Genomic DNA, 17330 nt, shown 5'->3' on the forward strand with positions numbered 1-17330 from the left:
AGACAGAGCTGGCACAAGACCAGATCACCCATTGGTAAATGGAGGCTGGGAAGCAGCAGGCCGCCAGGTCTGGAGCAGGAGAGCAGCAGACAGGGCTGAGATGGCTTCCGGAGGCTGCAAAGAGCCGAGCCGGCGCCGGAGGCTGCGTGCAACGAGATTATCCAGGAGAGCGTGGGCTGGGCCAGAGCATCCCCCGGCGCTGCCAGATGCCACGGAGGGACAAGGGGCGGGGGGGGCGGACTTCGGGTGGAGGCTGTGCTGACAGCAGAGGCTGCAGCGCTCTCCGAAGCGCCAGCAACGGGATCTTCGCTCTTGAGACCCCTGGGGAGAGAACGGGCAAGGGGGACCCCCGCAGGTGGCGGTGAGCGGGGCGATGGATGGGGCAGAGCGCAGGGCAGCAGCTGCCGGGTCCCGCAGCGACACCGCCCGTGCGAGCAGCGACACAGCGGGCAGCGGGACGGCAGGCAGGACGGTGCGATGTGGGCTTTTAAGCCTACATCTCAAAAAGCGCAGGAGCCTTTCCATGAGGAGTCAGCTCCGCGTTGCCATCAGGAGCTGCGGGTTCTTCCCACCCAGCGCTGGGTGCCGCAGTGCCGGCAGCCTCCCGGTCCCCGTGCTGGAGGGAAACTGAGGCACGGAGCCGGGCGGGCTCTGCTGGAGCCCTGGAGAGTCCCGACCTCGCAGCTTTCCCAAAGCCCACCCCGGGCTCCGTATCCGGTCCCGCCGCTCCCGGATCCCCCCAGCCCCACTCACCCGGCGCTGTGGATCCCGGCGCTCTGCGCGCTGCTCCCCTCGGCGGGGCCAGCCGGGAAGCGTAGTTCTGTCCCGCAGAACCCGGAGGAGGGGGCAGGTCGCTTTGCAAAGTGCTGTGGGAAACGTAGTTCTGGTCTCGGAGGGGTCAGCACGCGGCTGGAGCTGGGGGACCTGCAGTGGCCCCGTGCTACCCCACAGCGTGTTTGGCCACTGACACAGAAGAAACCATGGAGCTGTGCCCATACCTGGGGATGGGACATCCGTCCCCAAGCACCTGACATGAGGATGTAGTCCATAGGAACACAGCCCAGAGTCCTGCAGCCTGCAGCAAAACGCCCACTCAGGACCCACGGGTGACGCACAGGGCACTGGAAATCAGCATCTCCTCTTGCAGCACTTTGGTCCAGAAGTCCCCAGCTTCACGCCAGCTGTGCCTCTCATCCACCCTCCCTGTGTGCTTCACTCTCTAAAGATGCCCTGAGGGCAGGCACAGGCTAAAGCCCCCCAAACTCATTGTGGAAAATGTTCAGTGGGTACCAGCTCATATGAAGCCAAGGTCTCACCACAGAACTGCCTGTATCCTGCCCAGTGTCCGTCTCTCTACAGCAGACAGTTCTGATCCAGCCTTTTTGGTTTGTGCCACTCTCACCGCCCTACCCACAGGGACAGGGACCTCAGTGGGGACCTGGCACTGGGGAGGGACACAGGCAGGCAGAGCGCAAGAGACCCCCGGGAGACGTTGCTCAGGGGGTTGGGAGCAGGAGGAGCGTGGAAGGGAGCTGCGGGGTGCGGAGGGTGCGGTGCGCGGTGCCCCTGCCCGCTGCCCGTGCCAGTGCCCAGCGCCCAGGGGCCGGGCGGGGCGGTCCGGGGCGGTCCGTGCTGTGCTGTGCTGTGCTGTGCCGCCGCAGGAGGAAGCGCAGCCCGGGGCAGAAGCGCCGCGCAGCCGGACGGAGCCGCTGGGCTCGGTGAGTTACCGGCAGCCCCCTGCCCCGCCTTCTCCGCCTGCCCCCCTCCGCGGCCCCCTGCCCCGTTTCCTTTCTTCCCACCTGTCCTGTGCCCTCCCTCCCCCGTCTGTCCTCCGGCTTTTCTAACTCCCCCCGTTCTCCCAGACTTGCTCTCCCGAAGCAGCCGCCCCACCTGCCCCCATGGCTCTGCCCAGGTGTCCCCCTCGCCGCCCCCCAGCTCTGAGGGCCATACGGACGGGTTTTGGGTTCCTGTGGGGCTGTCAGGGAGATGGGAGCACTCTGCTCCCCACTGTCCCCGCAGGTACCTACCCCACGGTCCCCCCGTGCCCTGGCTTCATGGGGTCCCTGCCTTGCAGGTGGTGGGGACTGAGCGCTGCCATCAGGCAGAGACGGGGACATGGATCGTGGTGTTACCCTGGAGAACCCCTACGCCAGTGTGAACATCCCCCGGTCCCAGTTCCAGCAGAGCTTCATCACTCGCTACCTGGAGGATGAGCCTGCATCACCCACCGTCATTGCCAACCCCGCCGTCGTGCCCGTGTACAGCACAGAGGAGCAGGCAGGCAGCTGGGATAAGCAGCCCATTTCCACAGAGAAGTCCTGGTCCCGGCCTTACAATCCCTATGCCAGCATGAAGATGCCCAATGGGGAATCACCCAACTCCTTCTACACTGTCACCCTGGACAAGCCACCCAAGGGCCATGGGCATGAAGATGGTGGGAGGAGCGGCTGCCGCAGGTGCTGCCCCTGCTGCAGAAAGTGCTGCTGTGTCGTCTCCTAAGGGGACAGGTGGGACGTGCAGGGATGTGGCCACCCGGCCTGGGCACCCCAGTTTGCTGCCCCATCGCCTGCTCTGGCTGCTGGGAGGTGACACTGTCTGGTTTTCACCCATGAACTGTGCAGTCAAATGCGTCGGTGATGGAAACCTGCAGCATCCTGAGAGCTCAGAGTGGAGTGTGGGGGAGAAGGATGGATCTGCTGACCCAACAGAGACCAAGGGACCCTGGGGACAATGTGTGCCAACGTGGATGCCACTGAGAACTGCTCACACTGGGGATCGTGCTGAGCTGAGCTTCCCACTCTGCCCTGTCTGGGGACCAGTGCGGAGGGGTCAGGGATGAGTTCCTGGCTGGTTCTGGGACACCCTGCCCTCTCCCAGCAGCATCCCCATGCAGTGTCACAGAGTGCTGCACTGATGAGCTCAGGGGGTATCACCTCTCCTTACCGTGCTGCCCGCCTGACAGAGGGAAGGAGGCAGGAGAGACAGACAGACAAAGCACAGCTGAGTGCTGGCAGCACTCCGGAGCAGAGTTGGCACAGTGCAGTACTGGGGTGCCAGGATTCTTTGCTGTGCCATACAAAGCTGCCAGTGCACCATCCTCAGCCCTCTGCCACTGCTGAGCACTGAGAGCAGTGAGAGCGGGGCCCTCTGCCCTCCTTACAGCACACCAAGGCAGCTCAGCACTCAGGTCTGGGCTGGGGAACAAACCAGCCCTTGTCCTGGGGCAGCTGCGTAAGCGCTCATGGTGGCTGTGGGGATGGGGCAGGGGCCTGGAAAAAGCGCGGGTGTGAGCGGATGACTTCAGCGCACCACAAATAAATGACAGCCACCTCCTGCCCTGCCAAGGTACGCCTCTTCCCTCTGCCCTTGCTTTTCCGGGATCCTCAAGTTACTTCTTGCTTCTCCAGCTGGGCCCTGCAGTGCAGTGCGGGGGGCACACAGTCCTCGCCTTTCCTCAAGCCTTAACTCCCTCACTGCTGGCTGAGCTCCCCATCTCACTGGTGCCAGCCCCCCTTCAGTGTCCCCCTACCTGGCTGCTTCCAGCACAGCCAGCTGCTGCCAAGATGGGGACGCTGCCCAGTGCTTGGCCTGGCTCTGTGTGTCATTTGGGCCCTTGGAAAGAGAGAATTCAGCTTTGCGGGGAATGGGGAAGGGCTGGGGTCCTGGCTGGGGCAGCTGGGGCCTGGGGACCTTCATGGCACTGCCTGGGCTGGCTGCTACTCCTGGGATGCAGCACTGGCAGCTCACCACTCCTCAGGTTCCCACTACCCCTTGTTTCCCACTACTCCTCTGTTCCCATCACCCCAAGACCTCTGGGGCTAGAGAGGCAGAGGACTTGGATGGTTTCTGCCAGCCTGGCTCTTCCACCTGGCCCACATCCCACGCTGATGGGTGCCAGAGGGTGTTGCCTCTTGCAGGACCATGCTGGCAGGGATGCGGTTCCACACACATCCTGCACAAGGAGCTCTTGTCTGTCCACTGGCAGTGCTGACAGGGAGACAAGCAGCGCTGACACAGAAACAAGCTGACCCTCCCACCCGTGTTTGCTTTGTGGGCTCCCTGTCCTGGCTGTCAGCCCTTCCCCACCCAGAGCCCACCCGCAGTGTGGAGGCGGTGTCGTGCTGGTGACACACAGTGCTGACATGTGGGGATGCGCCGTGGGGCAGAGCCCGGCTCCCACAGCAGCTCTGTGTAACTGCTGCCCTTCGCTCCGGGTAACCTTGGGCTGATGACAAACACGGCTGCAGGGCGCTGCCTGCCAGCCCCTGGGCAATGATTAAGCTGAAGGCAGAGGGAGGACTGCGAGGAGTGGGATGGGCAGAGCAGGGTTTGGGGATGGGCACTGGGATGGCCATGTGGGGCTGTGGGTGATGCTGGTAGTGGGGCCAGTGGGTGCTGCCTGAGTTCATGGGATCATGAATTCCATAGAATCATAGAAACATAGAACATCATAGAATCATAGAATCATAGGCTTCTTCCCAGGAGATCTCGTCCAACAGCTCCTTAAACAGCCTGAAGTTCGCTCTCCTGAATTTCAGGGTCCTGACTCCACTTTTTGCCAGGCCCACATTCCTTAAGATCATGAACTCAATCAGGGCATGGTCGCTGCAGCCCAGGCTGCCTCCCATCTTTGTGTCTTCAATGATCTCCGTGTTGGTGAGCACCAGGTCCAGCAATGCTTCACCTCTGATCTTTCTGTACAAGTTATCATCAAAGGATTCCAGGAGTCTCCTGGATTGCTTACAGCTTGCTGTGTTGTTTTCCCAGCAGACATCTGGGTGGTTGAAATCCCCCATCAGGATGAGAGCCTGTGAGTATGGCACTTCTTGTTACTGAAACAAGAAAGTTTAGGCAATAAGTTCCCTATGATCACAGGGCCTGCAGCAGCCCCTGACCACCAGCTGTCCTTTACTGATCCCATCCCTAATCTTAACCCACAGGCTCTCCACCTGTTCCTGACTGTTTCTCAGAGGCAGCTCCTCACAGTCTATCCACTTTTTAACACAGAGGGCAACTCCCCCACCCCTCCTACCTCTCCTATCCCTTTACAAAGGCTTATAGCCCTCAACGGTGGCATTCCAGTGATGCGAACCATCCCACCATGCTTCCATGACAGCAATAAGGTCACAGTTTTCCAACTGCACCACGGTTCCCAACCCCTCTTACTTATTTCTTGTGCTCTGTGCTTTGGAATAGGGGCACTTCTCTATAGAGGTGGGGTGTTGGCAGGGTGCTGGGTGCAGGGAAGGTGCTGCTGTCCCATTTGGGTGCGGTGTGGGTGGTGATGTGCAGCTCTGGCTCATCTGCACCAGACCTTTGCACTCTGCAGATGGGGCCTCTCCCTGTTCTGCAGTGCCAAAGGTCCCCACGGCTCCCGGGGACAGTTTGTGGCTGAGTGCTGGGAACAGATTGCTTTTCCCACCCACTGGTTGCTGCTCATTGCCCTGTGCCTGGGTTTGGGTGTCTCTGCAGGGCACACAGAGCTGAGCTGGTTTCAGGCAGCATGCCCAGCACCATGACCGGGTGGCTTCAGAGACTCCACAGCCCCTCTGTGCAGGTACTTACTGAAGGGATCCCCCTGAGCCAGCTCTCCTTGCCAGCTTTGGGACATGCAGGACATCCCCACGCTGCCGGGTGCCCAGCCGTCCCCAGGCAGATGGGTGTTGAATGACCCATCGCCCATCTGTACACCCAGCGCTGCCCTGGCTGCCAGCATGGGGGTGCCACCCCCCAGCCGGTCCCGGCAGTGGGAGCCCATCCAGTGGGTGCTGCTGGTGACACGTCAGGATACGGCCGCTCCGACCCCAGAGCTGCGGTGCTGTCCTGCTCCCGAGCACGGGGGTCAGGGTCGGGCTCTCCTTCAGAGCCCAATGAAGTTCTCGGTCTCCAGCTCTCTTAACCCCCCTCCTCTATTCGCCCCACCCCGGCACTTGCAGCTATGGCAGCGTGGGTACGAGTTAGGAACCCATTCCTGCCTGCATTGCTGCCTGCTGCCCTCTCCTGCCCGCAGGCAGAAGTGCTGCGGGTTCCTGGCCGTGCTCTTCGGGATCCCGGATTCGCCTCTTCAATTCCTCCGCTCTCCTGCCCGACTGTGACACCGCTGTTGGCCCCGGTGCGGTGCAGGGGCTGTGGGACAGTGGCTGCCGCTACCCCTGGGCCAGGCACCAGCACGGACCTGGCAGGTGTCCCCAAGGGACCAGGGTCTCCCCACCAGGTCTGATGATGAGCATCATTCCCAGAAGAGCAGAGGACTCCGACACCGAAGCTGGCAGCCCCAGACGCAAGAGCAGGGACAGGGCAGCAGGGCATGGATGGGGCTTCAATGGCTTTTCCAGGGAGCCGGCCTGCCAGTGTCCCCCTGCTCCTGGCCAACGCTGAGCATCTCTGAGCTGCTGCCACCAGCAGAGCTGTGCTGGGCCACCTGCCCCTCCACGGTCAGCAGGGACACTGGACACCCAGCACAGCTCAGGTGCCACACTCCTTCCCCACTCCTCTGCCAGTTCCTGCCCAATTCAGTCCTCCTCACCCCCCTGCTGATCTTCCTCTCGCAGCCATCACCTCCAGGCGCTGCACGGGCACTGTCTCCCTGTACTGCCCTGCACATGGAACCCACACGCCAAGCAGAAGCCGTGGTGCTCCCTGTAGCAGACCCAGCCCCCCAAGCCCAGCCCTTGTTGTCCTCACCCTTTGGTGACAGCTGTCCCATGCATGTCCCAGAGCATCCGCAGGGCAATGGGACTTCTGCTGGCTGACATCTGCCCAGATGTGCATGAGGGTGGGGAAGACTCTGCTGCTGCTCAGGCACAGCCTATGTCCCTCAGTGTTTCCGCCTGTTCTCACAGGGGCAGTTACTCCTGCTAATGAGGTAGAGCAGGTGGCTAATAAATGCTCCCAGGAATAGAGGCAGGGCTTAGATTTCAGAGGGTTTTGTTATCTGGGTGCTTGTAACCCAATCTCCCAGGCTTGGCTTCCAGGAGCAGATCTGATACTCGTCTGCCCCTGAAAGGTGAGCTCCTTCACACCACACAGCCGCCCGTGGCTGCCAGACCCAATGCTGCTCCCAGGACGGCCACAGCCCCCCGGGGTGGTGCAGCCCCTCTACCACCTCCCCTGAGGACCTGGGGAGGAGAGCATCCAGGTAGGGATGGGGGACAGGAATGGGGGAAGAAGGGGTGCCCACGTGGATCAAAATGCCTCTTTAGAGAGGAAGTGGGGTCCTGGTGGTCTCTGGGAGAGGGTTGCAAATGTGTTGAGATGATGTTGGACCCCCAGGTTCCTCCCCGTCAACCTGCATGTTCCCTGCTGCTGGTATCCATGGCACAGTGCTCCAGGGCTGGCATGGAGCAGGGCTGTGGCATGGCTTGGCCATCAGTGCACAGCTCCCACCTCCTCCCCACTCCATGGTGCTCACTGACCCATAGCCCCATGCTGGCAACTGGGATCTGTCCACCCTCAGACCCTTTGGGAGGGAAGGGGCATTCAGCACAGCTCACAGTGGGGACACAGGGTGGCACAGGGAAAGCACAGCCCCACGCATGTGGGCACCCCAGAGCCCACCATAGGGCAGGGCCCCAGTAGCCCCAGGGACCCACAGCCACTCCAACTGCATGGAGCTGCTTCCTGCAGTTCACCTACATGCTGATGCCTTTTCCCCCGCTTTAGGACTGACACATTTTCATCCCCTCTCCCAGCATGTCCCAGGCTGGTGGCAGCCCCTGTGCAGAGGACAGGGGGCCAAGCGCCGAGGCTCACACGCGCACCCTGAGCCGGGGCAGCCAGAAGCTTGAGTGCATCATCTGCTACTCCTCGTATGACCCGTGTGTCCGGCTGCCACGCCGGCTCTACTGCGGCCATACGTTCTGCCAGACCTGCCTCAAGCGCCTGGACACCGTCGCCAACGAGCAGCGCTGGATCCCCTGCCCACAGTGCCGCCAAAATACGCCCACACCACGAGGCGGTGTCACCATGCTCGACCTTGACCTGGCCACTTTCCTCCTGGTCAAGGCTGACAAGGAGCATCCCCGGGCGGCCACACGCTCCCTGCAGGACGTGGCCACCAAGGGTTTGTGCAAGGAGCCTCCGGTCACACAGCAGCCGCTGGGGCTGTGCCAAGACACAGTGCCCCGGGCACCGTTCCCGCACCGTGGCTGCTGCCGGCCGTGTGTCTGCTGTGGGGTGACGGCAGCATTTGAGAGCTGAATGTGGGGACATGAGGACAGCAGGGTTTGGTGGAGTGAAGCACAGCATCCTGTGCCCCCACACTGAGCTCCTGGGGTGCTGTCTGGGTCACATTGTGGGAATCCCCATGCCATGCCCCAGGCTCATTGAGGATGGCAGTGGTGGGGTTGTTCTGGTGGCTTAGGAAAGGCTCCAGCTTGTCCATGGTCTGTTTCCCATCCTGCTGGGATTTGGGCTGCAGCAGGAGGGGATGAGGGTGATCCCATCCTTCATCCTGCCAACTGACCCCTCTGACAGCTCCAAACCTGCTACAGCCATCACAGATGCCCCTGGGCCTGGCGTCACAGCTTCTCTGTGCATGCAGCTCTATAATGGGGACACCTTCACCAGGACAGGGGGCGTGGGAGCCTGGCACAGCACAGTGACTCAGGGATGCTCCAGGGAGTGTCCCACAGCCTGAAGGTCCTATGTCCATTAAACGCCTCCTGAGCTGCACATCTTGGTCATATTTGTTGTTTATCTTCATGCTAACCCAGGGCAAGTGCACCAGGGTGATGCTGATGTAGCTCCTGGGGAGGGCTGGCCGGACCAGTTCCTGCTTCCATTTCCATGTGGCTAATGAGCTCTTGCAACATCTGAATGCCGGGCATTATGGTGCCACCTAGGCAGTCTCGGTGATCAGCTTTGCTCTGCACCAGGTGCCAGGATTGCAGCTGCACGACTCCAATGCCCTCACTATGCACAGCACCCACAGTGAGCACAGCACATTCACAATTCTGCCACTTGGTGTCACCTGTCATAGGAGAGTTGGAGCCCAGAGCTGTGCCCAGCGGAGTCCAGGCATCTGCATCTTCATCACTTCATTTTGGGAATGGTTTTGGCTGGGCACCCCATTTCAATCCCTTTGTACAGTGCCTTCAAGACCACTGCCAGCCAGCACGGCCCCAGCACTGCTGTAGCACAGGGATGCTCAGAGCCACACCTGGTGCTGGTCCTGGGGCTGGGCTATGGAGCTCAGAATCTCCAAAGGAGGCACTGCCATGAGGTGCAGCCCTGGCTGGGAATGGGGACTTGCAGATGCCGTGTTCCCTGTCCAGAGAAGGAGTCAGTGAGAGGGACACAAAGGGCCACGCTGCTGTTGGTGCTGGGAACCTGGTGTCCTGCAGGGGGCTTACAGGGATAGTGAAGGGATGGTGGTGGTGCTGCTGGGGTGCAAGACCCGCTGCTGGAGATGTGTTTTGCCACTTGTCAGTGAGGTGTGCTGCAGAGTGGCAGTGGGAGGAGAGCTCTGAAATGCTTTGTATCTTCAATGGGGTCCTTGAGCACAAAAGCTGGAAACAACCTCTTAATCTTTTTCTTGATGATTTTCACTCCTCAGTGCATTGGGCAATGCACCCCTGAGTGCACTGCATCCCTGAAAACTCACATCTGCCTCCATCCCAGGGTGCTGCACATGAGTGGGTGCTGCAGGGCCCTGTGGAGCGTGGCTGTGCCCTAACCGGGCTGGGCTGGGCTGGGCTGGAAGATTCCTCTGAATTATTTCCAGATGGGGATTAATGCAGCACACTGAGTTTGCTGCAGGGTAGATAAACAAACCAAAGCTCCTCTTGAGGCTATTAATAAACCGGTCTGCCTGCCGCTCCTGCCCCGGATCTGGGAACATCCTGGATCTGGCTGGGGATGCAGGTTCTGCAGGGTTGGCAGGAGGTCCCCTGGCTCTCCAATGCCAAAGAAGCCATGAGGATACCTCCAATCCATTGCTGAGATGGATGGCAGAAGATCCCCTAGTTCCCTGGGGTTCCCTGGGTCCTTGACAGGAACTGAGGCATGGGGAGCTAGAACCTCCCTCCTCCGGCACCTGCTGTGGGGCTTTGAAACCAGAGTAGGTATAAACAGGGTGGGGGCAGACTTTGAGCCCTCCGGTGCCAGCACTGCCATGCCAAGGCCAGGATGAACATGTTCCAAGTGGCAGCAGCTTGGCACAGCTACCTCCTTTGTGCCAACACAGGTGGAAGTCACATCCCAGCTCTCCTCGCCCTACCCCAACTGCCAGTCCCCTGCCAGGGGAAGCAGAGCCCAGCCAAGGGCTGCCCAGTGGGGACATCTGGCAGGTCCTCTGCTGATATGATTGATGCTTTGTCCCACCCTTGCCAGGTAAATTGCCCTGAGTCCTCTGTGCATCCTGTGTGCAGGACGGAGGCAGGAAGATCAATTTTCCCCCTCCCCAGCCTGCAGTGCACACAAGCTGTTAACCATGGACAGCACAGATCTGGCTGCTTACCTGGCTGGAGCAGTGCCTGGCAAGGGGAGGGGTGAGGGCACGGCCGCACCTTGCCAGGGCAAGCATCACTGCAAAAATATTTGCTAAGAAAAGTGCAGCTCCACCCCGAGGAGAGCACAGCGTGCAGTGGGGGATGCATGCAGCTATCGGGAGCCGGGCACATCCAGCTGCTCACTGCACCCAAAGGTGCCAGGCAGGGACGCGTGGCTGAGCAAGGTGAGGGGTGCCAGGCATCCTGCCCCGGGGCAACCCCGATGCCAGGGACTAGGGAGCCCTCACCGCGCGGGTGGGCAGCCATGGGCAGATGGAGGGGTCCCAGCATCCTGCTGGCTGTGCTCCTCCTCCTGTGCCCGCTGCCTGCTGCGGCGTGTCCCCACACCTGCTATTGCTGGGTAGGGGAGGTGGACTGCCGCCAGCGTGCCCTGCACGAGGTGCCGCCGTTCCTGCCCACCAATACAAGCACCCTCTGGCTCGGCTACAACCTCATCGTCGAGCTCGGGGCCCGTGCTTTCACCTCCCTGCCGGTGCTGCTGCGGCTCAGCCTGACCCATAACCGCTTGGAGAAGATCCACCGGCAGGCGCTGCTGGGGCTCGGGGCGCTGCAGGAGCTGGACCTCAGTGACAACTACTTGTCTGTGCTGAGCACTGAAACCTTCCTGCCCCTCACCAGCCTGTCTATACTCAACTTAGGCTACAACAGGCTGGAGGTGCTGGAGGCAGGGGTGCCGCGTGCCTTGCCCCAGCTCCAAGAGATCTTCCTGAATGGGAACCCCTGGATGTGCTCCTGCAGCATCCTGCCCCTCTGGCGCTGGCTGGGACACAACAGGGAGAAAGTGCCAGGTGAGTGCCCAGGGGAATGTGTCCCCACACCCCCACCTGCTCTATCCTTGCTGGGCTCCCCCATCAGCTGCCAAGCTGTAGGTGCAGGGTTTGGGGCTCATGGGGGTGCCGCAAGGTTCCCAAGAGCCAGCCCCATTTGGGTGGATTTGTCCTCAGATCTGGATCCTGGTGGCTGCTCCTTGTTCACCAGCAGGGACTGCCCAGAGTGCTGGAGTGGGCATTGGCACCCAGCACTTACCCCTGTAGTCCTGCCAGAGGGAGGGCAAGGGTGGACAATGGGGTGGGCATCACACTTGGCTTGATCAAGGCTTTTAGCCTCTTCCCTATCACTTTCACAAGACTGGGTCTGACCTGCTGGTGAGGTCTCTCCTCCCTCTCCTTCCCATCCACTTCCACTGGTGCAGCTTTCTGTGCCATCCCCAGACTACCTGCTCACTGCTGCCTCCAGGAAACCATTCCCCAACCTGCCTGACCCATCCTGCCCAGTTCTGTGCCCACCTCCCCATCCCATCCCACTCCCCAGGGTTTAGGATGAGTATGGGACCCTTCCCACTTCCTTTCTTTGAGCCCTGTTCTGTGCCACTTTGACCAGCCTGGCCCTGCAGTCCATCCTCCTGCCCTGTTCCCCTGTGTCGCACACAGTCCTACTGTCCCACCTGCCTTGTCCCAGCAGCCTCATGTGCCCAATACCACCACTTCTCTCTTCCAGAGAGGAGTTCCCTCCTGTGCATGTTCCCAGAGTCGCTGAGCACGTACCCGATCATGGCCTTTGGGAACGATTCCTTCAAGCAGTGTCAGAAGGTCCCGCTGTCGGCCGAGCACTATGCTGCCTTCCTGCTCATTGGGCCCTTCTCCTTCCTGGCCAGCATCTTCTGTTGCACCTTCATAGGCTCCATCGTGGTTGTTTACCAGCATCTACGCAAGGAACCCCAAACCTGGAAGAGACCCATCAGCAGGGGGGGTCACTGAGTCAGGGCCACTGGGGGCTGAGGGGGCCTTTTGCTGATCCTTTTCTTCCAGCTCACCCCCTCTTGCCCCTGTGCCTGCATTTCAGTGCACCCCATTTACCTCCTTGTGTCTTTTGGTGCCTTCAGCTCCACCTCTCCCAGTGGCCTCAACCCAGATTCCATCTGGATGGAGGTGGGTGCAAGCCAGCTTGCGTGGTGCTGGTGTTGGCTTCAGCCTGGATATGTCCCTACAGTCTCCATCCATACTGGCATCCCAGAGTAGGGACACCTCACTCCTCCCAGTCCTTCCTGCAGCTCCGGGCCCTCTCCCTGCTCCATTCCTCCCTGTCCCCCCACCCTTTTGCCATGAGCCCTGAAGCAGTGCTGGGTGAGGCCCTGATTCAGCACAGGGCTTCTTGCCAGCTCTGCCGGGAGGCAGAAACAGAGAGGCACACGGCGCAGCAATAAACCACTCCACAATCCAGTCTAGACTTTACTGAGCTCTTGCAAAAACTTGGTATCAATGTTACACTGACGTATAAAGTCAAATGGGCCTGATTTCTCAGCTGGAGTGAGATGAACTTGATGGAGCCACTGCAGTCAGTGGGATGATGCTCACAGACCCCAGCTGCCACCTGAAAAATCTTGCCAGCCCTGTCTGCCACAACTGCTTGGCTGGGGCAAGGAGGAGGTGGTTCTCGCCATGGGGGCTGGTACCATCTTGCAGGTGGGTTTTCTGCCCTCGCTGCTCATGCACACTCTGCAGGCACTCATCCCCAACCTGGATAGTGTTTCCTGGGTGCTGGAGAGCCCATGGCCGCTTGATGCACCCACCTGTAGGAGCCTGGGGCATGGGGTGGGGTAGCTCTGAGCAGTCTTGTTTAGTCACCGTCTGCTGAGCTGGCACTCAGTTTGCCTTGTTTGTCTCCTGGTCAGGTCAGCTACAGTGTGAGAGTTACGTGCTGGCCACAGCCAGGCCCTGGGGATGCCTTGTGTGCAGATATGGGAAGCCAGGATCTTGGCTGGGAGCTCCAGAGAATCACATGTGGTTGTACCATGGGCACTGAGCAGGGGCTGATGGAGAGAAATGCACCCATCCCCTGGCCACGAGAAGCATGCACATCTCCCAGCCCTGCTGTGTGGGTGGCAGGTCACCGCATGGCAGCAGTCCCCAGCTGCTCCACGAGAACATCTCTGGGATCTGAGAGAACCCAGAGCCTGCAAAGCCAAGCACGTGGCTGCAGCCCGACACCAGCTCTTCCCTGTCACCGCGGGACAGCAGGCACCACGTGCCTTCCAAGTCCTTTCCCCTCGCACGCAGCCAGTCAGCGGCAATACTGATCAACAACAGCACTGGTTGGGAGCGGTTATCTCTGTACAGTGAAGTCCAAACCCTGTCCTGGTTCTGCTGTGCATTTTGGGGTGTGAGTATGGCAGCAGGCCGAGGGAGGGAGGGAGATATACAATGAAGTCACCGTGTATGGATGAAGGATGCTTTACTCCCATCTCACCCTGAAGAACCCATCAGTGTCCCTTGAGAGGCAGTCCTGGCTGTGCCTTCCTGCTGTACCGGGCAAGGACTGATGGTCCTCGGGGAGAAGGTCACACCACAGTGCTGACGGAGGGGTCAGAGAGGTTGAGCTGGCCGGTGATGTCAGTGGGATGGTATTGCTGCAACACACAAATACACAGACAGAGAGAGAGGAGTGTTAGGCAGTTCTGGCACTCGCCCCTGCATCTCCTCGCACCTCCTGTGTCCCTACGGGATATCTCTGGGGGTGATGCAATGGCCCCGCATCTGCTCGTGGCTGAGGTCCCCTGCCCACCACATTCCAGCCTTGTGCAGAGGTCCTTGCAGACGTTCTCCATGCACTCTATGGCCAGATGGGGAGGACACTGGGGCATGGCGTGGTGCCTGGCACCTGTGGAGCCAGCTCACCTCCACTTAGGGACTGCCACAAGAAAAAGCTGTGACCTGTCAGTCCAGCCCACAGCTGAGCGTGTGGCTGCAGGGCATGGCTGGTGGCAGCTCAAGCTGTGCTTTGAGGCCAGGGCAGTGCACCTCCTTGCCTAAGTGCCTCTGCTGTGCCTACCCTTCTGTGCAGGTGAGGAGCTGTGCTGTGCGGTTGATTGGCGACAAGCTGTAGCGTCGCTTGCTAAGGTGAAAGTGCAGCCTGTGCAGGAGATGTGGCCTGGATTTGGGGTTCTGCACTCCTTGCAGTGGGGTGCTCAGCCAGCTCCCCTGGGAGAGACCTCCCCATCTGCATCCCCACCAGCAGGGAGAGCAAAAACACCCCTCCAACAGCAATAAAAAGAAAAAAAAGGAAAAAAAAGCCTTCCTCCCCAGACAGAGGCTTTCAAACTGGCAGCTGATTCCTCCCTGCCTCCTTCATAGTCCTTCCTCTCCTTCTCCTAGCTGCTCCAAGCCCTGAGTGAGTGGGTGGCACCGATGCAGAGCGGTGACACTGACTTCTCCTTTATGCTGCTCTGGGGACCTAACATGATTCCAGGACAGGAGGAAGTGGTGGGTCTCATGTGCTGCTGTGTGAGCCCTCTCCATGGACGTTCACCACTAGGAGGGCTGCTGGTGTGCTGGGCTCCCAAGGGTTCCTTGGTCTTTATAAGGATTTCACAGGACATAATGCATCCTGTGTTTGTTGGCAGCAACCATGGCCCCTCTGCCTCTGCTGGTGGCTCTGGCACTGTGGCTACCCTGTGTGGGGAGGTCTGGTGGCCCCTTGAGCACAGCGTGGGCTGTTTGGGGTACCCCTGTTTTGTTTAGTGCTTCACAAGGACCCGAGTGGGGAGCTGCTGGGGTGGGGACCGAAGCCAACACGGTGCCATCCTTGAGGTGCACGTGGTGAGGAACATCTCTTGGGATGGCTCATCCACACAGGGCACCAACAGCTATCAAAATGGAGACTAAGAAATCCCTTGTTGCTCTGCCAAGTGACAACACCTTGGCTACCCCCTGGAGGTGCTGCTCTGCCATTCTGCTCTGTCACCCTGAGGAGTTTTCTGTGGCATTCTGCCTGTCTGCCAAAACCACACCTCTTCTAAAGGAGTACAGCCAAAACCTCAGCTGCCATAGCAAAGCTGATGGGATGGGGCTGGAGCCCCACCAGGAGGAAAAGGCTTGGAGAGGGGAGAGGCAGGGCGGGCACCCATAAGAGACGATGCCAGCTTCTGCCGGAGGAAGAGCTCCGGATAAAAAACTGTACAGGCAGAAGAAAAGGTCCTTTGTTCAACACCCTGACGCAACCAGGAAAAAAGCAGTGTGGGTGCAGATGTGTGTGCCTCGGTGCACGTGGACATGGGGCAGCAAGGGGGGGCCCAGCAGGGTGAGATGGGACGGGGTGCTCTGCCCTCTCTGCACAGCTCTGGGGGACCCTGACATCACCAAGCAACCTGGGGGACCTGGCAGGAGAACTGCGATACAGAGCGGGGCTTTGGGTTGAAAGCACATCTCCTCCAAGCACAGCGTTGTCACACGGTAACATTCGCGTTTACTTTTTGTTTTTGTTTTTTTTTTGTAAAGTTAACGCATGCAGCTTTTAATATTAAAAAAGGAAAAAAAAAAAAGGAAAAAAAAAAGAAAAAGGAAAAGGCAAAAAAAAAAAAAAAGAAAAGCAAGAAAATTGTCATATCAAAACTATGTTAAAGTAGAAGTAATGCTAGAAGCACATATCAGTAATTTAGGGTAAATGATGTTACAGGGATGGTGCAATTATCCCCAAACCAAACATTATAAAGCCAAGAAATTAATTAATATTAACTGCAGAAGAGACTCAAACATGTTAAGGTATGGAAGTGAAGTGAAGGCACCAAAAACTTTAAATGACACCAGGAAGAAAATATAGACAAGAAATCAGCATGTCTGTAAAAATGACTTCCACCTAATCTGGGCTCTCATGGCAGACCCTGGCTGGTGGGAGATGTTCTGGAAGAATTCGGGGTTTCTCTCTTATTTTTTTTTTCTTTTTTTTTGTTTTTCAATTAAAAATGAGGATTCCAGCTAAACGTAATCTTGCTGTAGAAAATGTCAACTTTCCTTTAGAAAAAAATAGTTGTCTTTGGCCTACGGATGGTTGTTCGGGGCCAAAAACTAGGTCCTGTGTCAGCCAAAAAGCACTTGGTTTTGGGATGGCTGATCTCTCATTGAAAAGGTGACCTTTTCCATGCACCCCCTCCATCCTCGACCAGTTCTGGCATCGTCCCCACGCTCGCGGGGCCCTCGCTTGGCGGTGGCGTGGGACGTGTGCTGTGCTGTGCCTGGGGGCCCGCGGGCTGGCAGTGGGGCTGTGGGGGCTGATGACGTCTGCAGTGTGGGCTAAGGGATCTGTGCGTCTCGGTACGTGTCTGTACGGAATGTGCCGGCTCGGAAGGTGTCTGTGTGGTTTATGCGTCTCACATGGCTTCTGTGGGGTTGCGGTAGCGTGGGTGGCTGCGATGGATGGCAGTACATCAGCTCTGCGAGTGCTATTCGAGTTGCAGGAGCTGCCTATGGGGAACACATGCATCTCCTCCTGGGGCGGTGGGGATGATGTGCCGCGGAGAGGCTGTGCAGCTCGGGTGATGGTGGGCGCTAGGACGTTCAGAGTGGGGTGGCAGCTTCCCGGGGCTGTCTTGGCTCCATGGTGCCAGCCTGTCTCTCTGGCACTCCTGAGGGACCATTCTGCAGGGCTGCAGAGCAGAATCCATTTTTAAAACTCCCGACAACGAAAAGGGAAGAAACAAGGCCGCCAGGTTTGCTCGCCAGGAGAGTCCATGGGGCCGGGGTCAGCCTGGCCTTCCAGCCCCATGGGCTCTCTGGCTTTGCCCAGCTGAGACCTGGTGTTGGGCCCGCGGTTCTGCCAAGCATCATCGTAGAGCACCTCACTGCTTTCTCATCTTTACAAGGACCCCAGGCAACGTGACCCCGCATGCTACGACCTCATGGGGCCTTCCACAGCAGGAGGGCTTTGGGGTCTCTGAGCCAGGGCTGCTGAGTGGAAGCTGGGGGCACCAGATGGCAGGCTGTGACACGAGCTGGTGACAGCACCCTCCTGCTGGTCGCTCACCAGATGGAGCACACCAGCGAGCCT

At 59.2% G+C, this 17330-nt stretch overlaps 4 protein-coding genes across 17 annotated transcripts in view; 3 read left to right on the forward strand and 1 right to left on the reverse strand.

Annotated features, from left to right (window-relative positions):
* The first annotated feature begins 1601 nt into the window (after positions 1–1601).
* Positions 1602–3348, forward strand: CYSRT1 (cysteine rich tail 1). Its single transcript, XM_015878809.1, has 2 exons — positions 1602–1718; positions 2075–3348. Exon 2 carries the CDS (start codon positions 2116–2118, stop codon positions 2497–2499), a length of 384 nt encoding a protein of 127 aa, XP_015734295.1. The 5' UTR covers positions 1602–1718; positions 2075–2115; the 3' UTR covers positions 2500–3348.
* A 1631-nt stretch (positions 3349–4979) lies between these two features.
* Positions 4980–8662, forward strand: LOC107321574 (RING finger protein 224-like). Of its 2 annotated transcripts, XM_015878599.2 has the most exons (3): positions 4980–5557; positions 6011–7138; positions 7692–8662. In XM_015878599.2, exon 3 carries the CDS (start codon positions 7693–7695, stop codon positions 8197–8199), a length of 507 nt encoding a protein of 168 aa, XP_015734085.1. In that variant the 5' UTR covers positions 4980–5557; positions 6011–7138; position 7692; the 3' UTR covers positions 8200–8662. The 2 variants fall into 2 exon arrangements, with proteins under 2 accessions (XP_015734085.1, XP_032304063.1); XM_032448172.1 differs by lacking the exon at positions 4980–5557 and having other exon boundaries at positions 5681–7138.
* A 1892-nt stretch (positions 8663–10554) lies between these two features.
* LRRC26 (leucine rich repeat containing 26) lies at positions 10555–12730 on the forward strand. The gene is made up of 2 exons (XM_015878831.2): positions 10555–11299; positions 12009–12730. Exons 1-2 carry the CDS (start codon positions 10597–10599, stop codon positions 12266–12268), a joined length of 963 nt encoding a protein of 320 aa, XP_015734317.1. The 5' UTR covers positions 10555–10596; the 3' UTR covers positions 12269–12730.
* GRIN1 (glutamate ionotropic receptor NMDA type subunit 1) overlaps positions 12727–17330 on the reverse strand; it is a 29288-nt gene continuing 24684 nt past the window's right edge. For 4 of the 13 annotated variants that reach the window (XM_015878818.2, XM_032448077.1, XM_015878822.2 and 1 more), the window contains one exon: positions 16012–16929. In XM_015878818.2, the coding sequence (XP_015734304.1) occupies positions 16726–16929 (204 nt within the window). In that variant the 3' untranslated portion in view covers positions 16012–16725. Of the gene's footprint in view, positions 13918–15933; positions 16930–17330 lie in introns of those variants that run through there. The other 9 variants (XM_015878826.1, XM_015878821.1, XM_015878819.1 and 6 more) reach the window with 5 other exon arrangements.

Source organism: Coturnix japonica, chromosome 17 (genome assembly GCF_001577835.2).
Source record: "Coturnix japonica isolate 7356 chromosome 17, Coturnix japonica 2.1, whole genome shotgun sequence".
Taxonomy (NCBI): domain Eukaryota; kingdom Metazoa; phylum Chordata; class Aves; order Galliformes; family Phasianidae; genus Coturnix; species Coturnix japonica.

Bases quoted from the DNA above. Each gene is read 5' to 3' on its own strand.
- LOC107321574 (XM_015878599.2), top strand. From the start codon at position 7,693: ATGTCCCAGGCTGGTGGCAGCCCCTGTGCAGAGGACAGGGGGCCAAGC.
- CYSRT1 (XM_015878809.1), top strand. From the start codon at position 2,116: ATGGATCGTGGTGTTACCCTGGAGAACCCCTACGCCAGTGTGAACATC.
- LRRC26 (XM_015878831.2), top strand. From the start codon at position 10,597: ATGCAGCTATCGGGAGCCGGGCACATCCAGCTGCTCACTGCACCCAAA. The intron at 11,300-12,008 runs GTGAGTGCCCAG...TCTCTCTTCCAG, and splicing joins CAACAGGGAGAAAGTGCCAG to AGAGGAGTTCCCTCCTGTGC.